This window comes from Hyposmocoma kahamanoa, unplaced genomic scaffold (genome assembly GCF_003589595.1).
Source record: "Hyposmocoma kahamanoa isolate Upper Pololo Valley unplaced genomic scaffold, ASM358959v1 92397, whole genome shotgun sequence".
Taxonomy (NCBI): Eukaryota; Metazoa; Arthropoda; class Insecta; order Lepidoptera; family Cosmopterigidae; genus Hyposmocoma; species Hyposmocoma kahamanoa.
In genome coordinates this window covers 720-11338 of record NW_020654757.1, presented here as the reverse complement: position 1 = coordinate 11338, position 10619 = coordinate 720, and the positions used below count along the sequence as shown (strand labels likewise).

Genomic DNA, 10619 nt, shown 5'->3' with positions numbered 1-10619 from the left:
GCGGATTAGGTCAGACGATACGAATTAGGACGATAAAGACTAATGACGAACGAACAAACCAAGACAGAAACTAGCATGGCTTTTTTGGGCTAGACGGAGGTGGTCCAGCGCCATCTACACCAGCGATAATGTTTTCTTTGAGTTCCTTGAGTTCCTTCTGAAAAATCCACTTGATTCCAGTGGCAGAGGCTGGACTAGGTGGTCTCGTGATACATCTAAAATAATGTATTAACTGTGAAAGTATTTATAGAGTTCTTAGGTTTTTGCGATTGTTACACATAGGAAATGTACCAATTTTTTTAAATCTAAACCGCGTATATATTTGTTCTTACAAACAAACCAACGTTTCTATTTGACTGACCATGTCAGCTGTGACCGTGGAACCTGCAAAAGGCCTATAACGTTAGTTTATTTGAAAAAATATATATATACGCGGCTTGGGGTCTACAACAATTACTCTCAAATAAGTAATGCTCAATCGCATCACGCGTTTATTAATCGAGTACTACTTATTTCATAGTAATTGTTTCGGACGGATGTCATCGGACGTAATCAATGTAAGCTAAGTATTTTAGTCCGGTTGTCAGTCCCGTTGAAGTTAAGAATTTCTTGAACCTGGATTGCTTTTTAACAAAGATCATAGATTTCTCTGCTCTTCTCTAGGGATCGAACGAAACTTACTCGATTTCTGTCCCCAAAAGATTCCGGAGTCTAGGCCTGGCGAAGAACAAGGGTCCGCAATTCTTATGCTCCTCTTGACAATAGGCCACCTTCGCTTTAGAATACTTCGCTGCTTCTTTCAGGCATATATCGTATGGGAACGGATACATCTGTTCTATTCGACACATGGCAATCTTGTCTTCTAATTTCTTCTCTTTGCGAAGTTCGTCAATTGTGATGGCCACTTTTCCGGAACAAAATATTAGCTTTTTCACACCTTCAGGATTTTTAGACGCTGGTCCGGATTCAGGAATCGCTCTGAAACAGAAATTTTAATTATCCCTTTTCGATCATTTAGTTAACAGGGTGAGTCGAACCAGGCCAATGAATTCCACATTGACGATCATATTATGCCGTGACGTTAAATGGTAATATTACAATATCACTAAACCGTCTGTTGATGCAGTACAATATAGAGAATGATGAAAACTTAACTAGAAAGTGACAAACCAAGTTTCGCCTTGCTGTTCCATTATGTTAGGTAGACTCGCCACAGATCCCCGCTGTGTAAATGCCTGCCTTAGAACGTTGAGCATAATTTTATTATTACTGCGAATAATTACTGTCAAATAAGTAATATCTACCACCTTAATTTTGTTACGTAACTTTTTCATTCTTTTTTGTAATATCTCTTAATGGTGCTGTTTATTTGTTATATATATATATATATATATATATATTATATAGATATATATATATATATATTATATATATATATATAGTTAATTCCTAGGTGCCACTGTTTATTATATATACTAAAGTGTTGTGTATAGCTATAATTTGGCTATAAAAGCTATAAGGTTGCAGGTTTATAACCATTCATGTAGAATAGTTTTTGTCTGTTGTAAATTAGGATCTGTAATCTGTTGCTGTACCTTATCCAATAAAAAAAAAAAATACACGAGCAAATTAAAACACGCATGATGTGAATGAAGTTTCATACCTGATATTGTATTTTAATCTGGCGAGTATTACTTATTTGACAATAATTGTTTCGCACGGATTGCGGACGGAGAACGAGAATTCGAGAAAGTACCTACGGCCCGAAAAGTCACAGGGCTCATTTTATCTCTAGGTATACAAGCGATATACGTATTTTCTCGGATTCGGAACGAATACGTATTGCATGCAGTGACCAAGCGCTTAAATTTGTCAAGAAATAAACCTTACTTTACGGTATAACAATTCATTATCTCGCATCGTCTTTGTTAATTGGCATTTTCTGAGATAGATAGTTATCACTCCGCAGTTCCACAATCACTACCCATCCCTGTATGGTTAGTTACTACAATACCCACCTCTGGAAGCGAGTGCCGAGTAAGAAGTCTTTGAAGGGTGACCGGTAGTACGGATGCTTAAGGCCGACCTTCGGCGTGAACAGCACGAGTGGTTTACGGAACGGCATCGCAATCTGGCGTCTGATCAAGTGGAAGTAGTTCGCAGGGGTTGTCACGTTGCATACGATCCAATTGCACGCGCGTAACTGCTTCACTGGATTTTTAACAGTTTTATTAGGTCGAATTTACAATAGAAAACACTTACGTACACAAAATGATGTAGTGATCAGGATAGAGAGGGGGTATGCTTCGATGCTTTGATCATGTAGAAAGAATGGATGTCGGTAGATTGACGGCATAAATTTACAGAGCGAATGTGGAGCGAGACACGGGAAGTGGTAGACCGCGTTATATCATACATATATCTGAATCAGAATGGGGATGTCCTTAAAGAAGGTCAGGTTGAAATTTAAAAGTAGCAAGACTGATGGAAGTAAAGGAGGCGAAGGTTTGTCAGGAGCGAAGCAGGTGGAGGTCCATGGTAGAGACCATGCATACAGACAGGCGTGATGATATGTATGTACATACCTACACATACTTAAACCGCTAACACCTTGTGGAGAAGCCGTTAACCGTTCATAAAATAAGTCAACCAAAGTTCAAAAAGGCACTATAGATTTGTCGTTATCTCGTTGATCTCCTTGCATTACAGGAATCAATGTGACCAAGTTGGCATTCAGACTTGCAATGTATAATAGCCGACTGTTTTTTAGCTGATTTTGTTTTGTCATTCGTTGTGAACAATTTGGCAGCATCTTTTCAACGAGAATAACGCAATAGACATCAATATTTTAGTGCTGAGAAAAACTCATTCTAATTCGCGTAAAAAAACTAGTGGATCATTATAACATGTGAACTGCTATCCGTCTGACGTATGTAATTCGAGACCGCCGCAGAAATACTTGGCTTTTCGTAGGAGCACTTATAAAGTTCCCAATGGCATAAATTTGCACCCATGATTCGATACAGAATGAAGTGTTCTTTATTGCGATGCATCTAAATAATACATTTTCGTAAAAATTATAAGTCATGTCCATATTTTGTCTTTATCTGAGCTATGGGACATGTTTGCCATCGTTAAGAAGGGATTTGAAAATGGGCATAAGGTTCTCGCTGATTATTCCCCAGAGTGCACCAGATGTACAGTGAATATTATCAATTGTACATATTAGGGGTTAAAGTATGAAATTGCCGTTTTATTGCAATAGGTTCTTTGAATTTTCATAGAATCTTCATGGTTTGAGGTTTTCGAATGAAACTTTTTTCAAATGGTTTCTATGATTTTTTTTTTAAATTTGAAACATTTGAATATCGACTTTCAATTGTTTTTGTTATTCAATTTAGACAAGAAAGATGGATACTGCGAAAATCCGAGTGATTTTTGAATACGAGTTTAAACGCTTTCGTGATGGAAATTTCGACTTAAAGAACGAGCCACGAGGAAGACCGCCCACACAGGTGAATAACGATGAATTAAGAGAGATAGTGGAAGCCGATCCTAGTCAAACTACCCAGGAATTAGCGGCATGGTTTAACGTTACCTTACCCACAATATTGACTCACTTGCGTCAAATCAATAAAATAAAAAAATACGAAAAATGGGTGCCTCATGATTTGACTGATCTGCAGAAAGAAACGCGTGTTGAAACTTGTGTTGCCTTGTTGAACCGGTACAGAAATGAAGGAATATTGGATCGAATTGTAACATGTGATGAAAAGTGGATTCTTTATGATAACTGGAAAAGAAAAATGCAATGGCTGACCCCAGGTCAAATGCCACAACAGTGTCCTAAAGCAAAACTTACCAATAAAAAGGTAATGGTAACTGTTTGGTGGTCTCAGCATGGTGTTATTCACTATAGTTTTCTCCGATCTGGTCAAGCAATAACGGCAGATGTCTATTGTGCCGAACTCCGAACCATGTTGACAAAACTAGCAGTAAAACAGCCCCGACTCATGAATCGATCTTCACCATTATTGCTCCACGACAACGCGAGACCTCACACAGCACGAGAAACCATTTTGACCCTTCAGGAACTGCAGTTAGAAACCATTCGTCATCCTCCGTATTCACCAGACCTTGCTCCAACGGACTACCATTTTTTTCGTGATTTGGACAATTATGTACGTGACAAGAAGTTTTCTTCCCAGGAGGCAGTACAAAATGCTTTCACACAGTTTGTGCAGTCTAGATCGTCGGAGTTCTATCGCAAAGGCATTAATAACCTTCCCATTAGATGGCAGCAATGTATAGATAATAATGGCAACTATTTTGATTAAAATAAACAATTTAGATTTTCAGTACAAATCGGCAATTTCATACTTTAACCCCTATTATTTTGACGGCTTACGTGGACGAGTAGCTTACACACCGGTTTCCATGGTGTCGCCATTTCTGACGTCCCGGGTTCGATCCCCGGCCGGATCAGAGTAGAAAACTAACTTTTCTGTATTGCCTTGGGTCTGGGTGTTTGTGGTACCATAGTTGTTTCCGATTTCCACAACACAAGTCCTTTAGCATTTATTTATTTATTTAATTACGGGGAAGGGCTCCTTTCGTGCACCCCAACAGACGATAGACAAAGTCTGTCGTCCTTTACTTAAAACACTACTACTAACTGGATACGTGGTACAGATGATTATCGGATACATAGCACCGGAGCTCACTTCAGCGAAACCGAGTGGCGGATTTGCCCTAATGCCCAGTAGGCCCGGGCCTAGGGCGGCCAATCGTGACAAAAAATCACTGATGATGACAAGAAATAACTCAAAGTACCTAAATATTCCAAAGGCTCGCGCACATTACGGCGGACCGTACTGCACCGCATCGTATAACAATAATCTTAGATCAATTTCCTAAATTTTTATGTAGAAAATATTGTGGCGTAGGAAAGCCGAGACACGCGGCTATAAGATGGACTGTATTTAGGGCGATGATATAGAAATACTCTCGCGTTCCTCCCTTCGACGGCAGCGGTGCAGTGTGAGTCTTCAGCGGGGCATATGGCACAGTCTTGTTCGTTTGTATTGTAATAATCAGGCGCAGAAATAGTGATAAAGATTTAAAGGAATAATTAAAACATTTTCATGCAAGTTTCATAGGTTTTTACAGCGACACTGACTGCCAACGTCAACACGTCGGTGTTGACACCGCGCAGCCAGTTTCGTTTCAGTCAGTACGCGGGGCATTCGATATCATTATAGATTGAATAGCACAGCCAGAATACCGAACAAATATAGATATGTTACATATCTATAATGTAATGTCACTACATCACTACATATTATTACTACCGCGTCTGACTGTCTGTTTGATCGCGATAACTCAAAAACTACTGAACCGATTTTCATGCGGTTTCCACCAATAGGCAGAGTGACAGTGAAATTAATTATGTAGTCTACCAGTATATGATGAGTGCTGAGAAAGGAGCGGTTCGTACTGACTACATGGCCTGGGGCCTAGGGCGGCCAAAACTGTAAATCCGCCACTGGCGAAACCTATCATCTAGGTTGCTAGTTTAGATTAAATATCTGCAGCGTTGATTCCCAAAGTGGTCCATATTGACCAATCTGCAAAGCGTCCATGTCAGCGGAAAAAATAGGAGGTGCATGAGACGTTAGAAACCCATTTAGGTCGGAGTATATAATATGAAAGCCAACATGACAGCCAGAACCCTTTCTTATAAAAGGTATATAAATTACCTATAAAGTAAACATATCACAACAAATAAGAAATTGAGGTAGATAAATTATAAGGTTTCTTAGTATGGAGTTAAAAGTATCAAATTGACTAGCACTGTGGTTTGAAGATGATGAATTTGTTAAAAAAATTGGCATGGTGTGGTATACGAGACAAAAATATTTGGGAATCTCTGATCTACAAGACCAAGAGCACGTTAAAGTTGACAATTAAGATTTAAAATCAAGCCTCTGTCCCTTGCGATTATAACGGCCTCAAGTCTAAAGGTTTGATGTATTCTTGACTGTACTTACATTCTAAATCTTTGTCATCGAGTGAGGGTAACGCGTCTTCATCGTCATCGCACTGCATCAAATAGCGCTCAGGGCGTGCCGATGAGTGCTCAGGACCCTGTATGGCGTCATCATACAGCGTTAGACAAAAGAATATAACATAACGTATATTACCAACATCCATCAAGTACATAACCGGAATTAGAGACGAAATGTCATTTAATTTGTTTGAAAACTGTTATGCCAAATCACTACGGTGACAACTGCGCTCCGATTGGCCAGCCCAAATTCGAAACGATTGACGGGTGCCGTCAATTGTTTCACTTCAAATCGACCAGTTTAACTTGAGCTTTGCTATAATGGACAAAAATTTAAAAGTTACATATTTAATTACAGACGAAATGTGATTCCGTTTGTTTTGTAATTAGATGTTTTGCTGTTTTTCCCCCACCACCGAATGGAACAGCCCCCCCATAGTTAGAGATATTATCTTTATTACAATAAATACAGAATATTTTTGGAATATACGGAGACTTACGCACAGGTCAGTTGTTGGCGCTGTACTATTTCAGCTTTCTAATTTGTGATTTCACCGCAAACGAGAGTTGATATTTAAAAGTGATATAAGGCCCATTTGCCTGATGAGTTGCCAGAGACGGATGGCCATTATTTCGTCTCTGATTCTGGTTATATACTCAATGATTACATCACTCCCTTTACAAAGCGTTGGCTAAATTCGAAAATCTGTTAATGCCGTTTTTAGACGAAATTTCTTTACTCTTCAAGTGCAATATCGGGCAATTACTTAAGCATAAGTATAGTATAATTTGTAGACCTATTTTAGTTACAAAATAAAGGTATATTCATAGATTATCATATAACTATTTCTAGTATTTTTTCTGTGCCTATTCAAAAGTTCACATGACTGATGGTTACGAGATTTACGATTTTAGTCGACGACTGTTTCTGGGCTCTACTTACAGCAGCTGCCCGTATAGAGGTTTTTATTAGAGGTTGTATAAAAAAAACTGAAGTACAGACCTACCGCTTAATTGAGTCGGTTCCTGAGGTAGCTGCGATGTGAGGGAGAAGTAACAGTTTATGTAATAGGCTTTTTTTATAATATAATATCAAGTAACGGGACGAACAAGTTGTGCGCCTGATGGTACGCTATACTATGGACTGGCCATAACAGTTCCAGCGCCACTCAGAGCTTTAAATTGCAAAGATCTGAGGGGCACTACCGCTGCGCCCGTCGTCACCCTGAGACATAAGTTGACAAGTCCCATGTGCCTGTAATTTCACCAACACCCCGACCCTTTAGCTGACATTACTGCTTGGCGGCAGAAATAGGTAAGGCAGTACTACCTTGGACGAACTCTTTCACAAGGAGCTTTACTGCTAGTATGTCGCGCTGCACACGGGATAATTTCAACAAGATTTTTCTGACGATATCCAATAACAAGTTGATTGAAACAAGTGCCAAAGTGGATTATCTATTAATTTCAACTGTCAACGGAATAGTTTTTAAATTCGTTTTGAATTGATATTCAATAATAACAGCTGACGTCACGAATTTTTGTATGGGCTTGTTGTTGGATCTTTGAATTTGGTTTTCAACGACTTTTTAATCGTAGCGCCATCTATGAGAAACCTGTGAAAGCATTTCGTCACTCAGTTGGGTAACTTTACAGCTACCAGCCCTGGCTAAGAAATAGTTTATTTTTTATTAACAATTGACTAATTTGGTAGGCATTTTTTCAATCAACTTGCTATTGAATATCGTCAGAAAAATCTTGTTGGAATTATCCCGTGTACAGCGCGACGTAACTGTTACGTAAACTGTCACTCCTCCCGCATTTTGTTTCACTTATTGAACTTTTACCTTTTGGCACAAACTAGAGCAAGAACTGGCTGTTTGTGTTTGTGACCTAGGTCACTCGAAGTTTATTAAAAAATTAGGTAGGTACTTTTTACTCCCTAGGGATTAAATGATGCATTATTCCTGCTACTTAGGGCTATATTGATGTACTTTTCTCAAAGTGCTCTACCACGAGCGAAAATTATATTATTTTACAATTTTACAATTGACATTGTAGGATTTTAACTTAATTAAGAATAAGAACATTATATTAATTTTTTTTAAATACGCAAATACTCAATAATATAATGTGGAAAGGTGGAAAAAAATTAGAATAAATAAAGAAGATTTTAAAGAAAACAATATTTAAATTTTATTAAATTGATATTCAATTATTTTTTATGTGAAATTACTGCTGGTAAAGGTAGGTAACTGTAAAGGTATTGCACTGGGTGATGAAATACTTTCATAGATTTCTCATAGATGGCGCTACGGCTAAAAAGTCGTTGAAAAACCAAACAAGCACATAGAAAAATTCGTGAAGTTCGCTGGTTCGTTCCGTGTCTTAGTTGGTAGCGTCTGGCACGGTATACTAGAAGACGTCGGTTTGAATACGTCCGGATCGAAGAATTTTTTCTGAGAGTTCGATCTTATCTTTGTATTAATAATTATAACAAACAAACAATGTTCAAGGACTCCGACTAATCAATATCGGGGGGACGAAAGAGGGACAAAAAATGGACCCATTGCAAAAAAAATTACAAGAAACTAACAGCTCCATCAATGCCATGTGGTAGTTGCATTATGACGCCCGATTGACAAATCCATTTGCTCTCGCCATTGCAGATGAATGTGTCGAACATTGCCTGTCCAGTGTCTGCGAAATCGCCGTATTGTGCTTCCCAGATCGCCAGGCAGTGTGGACTTGAGTAGGAATATCCGGTTTCGAAGCCCAGGATACCTTCAAACAAGAGTATGGTCTTTATATTCGTTTGAATAATGAGAAGTAACTTACAGTAAATAATTTTTTTAATGTCTCTCGGCATTCATCGGATTTCCGAATGCAACCGAATACAAATGTCCATATTGTCGCCTTACATTCTCAAACTCGTATTTTAAAACACAACATTACTGAAATGCAAAAAATGGATTGTATATCATTGACTTACAAATAAATGGACGACGGGTCTAATACAAAAACCACGAAAAAAAATGTCCCAAGTCAACCTATTCGAAATTTAAATTGTAATGTCATTGCAGTATCGCGCTGTCAGTAGAACAAATGAAGACTAAAGCGGAGTGTCGCGCTCTGTATACGATTTTAGCGCCTTACAAGTGCGGACACTTTTTAGCGCGGACCCGACGTCCATATAATTGTAAGTCAATGTTGTATATACAAATTTTGCAGGCTGATTTGACATCACATTTCCTTCTTATTTACGCACTGGCTTTAACCCATTCTTAAAGTAATGCATCCAAATTAACATCCTTGATAAGAAATTTAAAATAAATCGAAAGTTTTGCCATCTCCTGAGTAATGACTCTTTATAAGGTACGCGTTTGAGAAAGTAAGGCATCGATATCTAATTTTTTTTATGCTACCAAGTGACTGGACGAACAAGTCGTACGCGTGGTGGAAAGCGACACGCCTGTCCACAACAGTTGCAGCGCCACATTTTTAAATCGCAAAGATCTGACGGGTACTACCAGTGCACCTATCACCCTGAGACATAAGTTGACAAGTCCCATATGCCTGTAATTTTAAGCACCCTTACCCTTCAAAACCGGAATGCAGTAATGACCACATTACTGCTTGGCGGTAGAAATAGGCAAGGTGGCAGTACTACCCTGGATGAACTCTTTCACAAGGCGCTCTACTGCTACTATACATATAATTACATTTACCATCTATAATAATTTTGATTCAGATTTTTTTCGTAACAAAATAAGTGTACATTTGCCCTCCATCTCACCTAATGAAAAGTGTCGCTGAGGTCGACGATGTAGCATGGACGCCTAAATAATGCCTACTCACGGTCGCCATGAAAAGCAAAGTCTAGGGAAACTTACCATATTCGGACAAGGAGCTATTATGTAGATGATACTCCGCTTGATCGGGGTAGATGGTGTCGAGAACGCGATACGTCGCGCCGTCTACGCCTTGATGATGGTATACGTGATGCCTGATAAAAAAAGTGATAAAGCTTTTAGAAAAAGTATTTCTGAGGATATTGTAACAAAATTACAGACTACATCGTCTTACGTAGTATTACGTCATGACCTGTCACTGGCGCCTGGGCAACGGTAATCAATGGACTGTTTTTTGTACAAAAATAGTCAAAATAATAGAAAACTTTCATAGTTTTCTCACAGATGGCGCAACGAGAAATAAGTCGTAAAAAATCGTAAAGTGTATATGTATGTAAACACTTTATTGTACAACACATACAAATTGCAAATTTTTAACAAAGAAATAGACGTAGAAAAGGTCTGCTGGTTCGTTCCGTAGCTCCATTGGGAGAACGTCCGACACGGTATACTGTAGGCACTGGTTCGAATCCAGATAGATCCAAGGATTTTTCCTTAGTGTTCGATCTTTGTATTAATAATAATAATTAGAAAACAGTTAAATACAAGAGTCGGCTTTCTATACCTACTGGGTTGTACCTGTAGTATAAGCACGCCTCGGACACTCCATACAACAACGGTCGGAAGTTATTTACTTACTA

The 10619-nt window shown here is 38.6% G+C and overlaps 1 protein-coding gene across 1 annotated transcript; it reads right to left on the bottom strand.

Moving 5' to 3' along the window:
- LOC113237004 (2-oxoglutarate dehydrogenase, mitochondrial-like) lies at window positions 1–10112 on the bottom strand (the record flags this gene model as incomplete). Its single annotated transcript, XM_026473244.1, has 6 exons — window positions 1–215; window positions 682–978; window positions 2019–2211; window positions 6051–6147; window positions 8664–8851; window positions 9961–10112. Coding segments are annotated over 6 exons (1072 nt in total), but the record flags the coding sequence as incomplete, so codon positions are not given.
- Window positions 10113–10619: the final 507 nt, after the last annotated feature.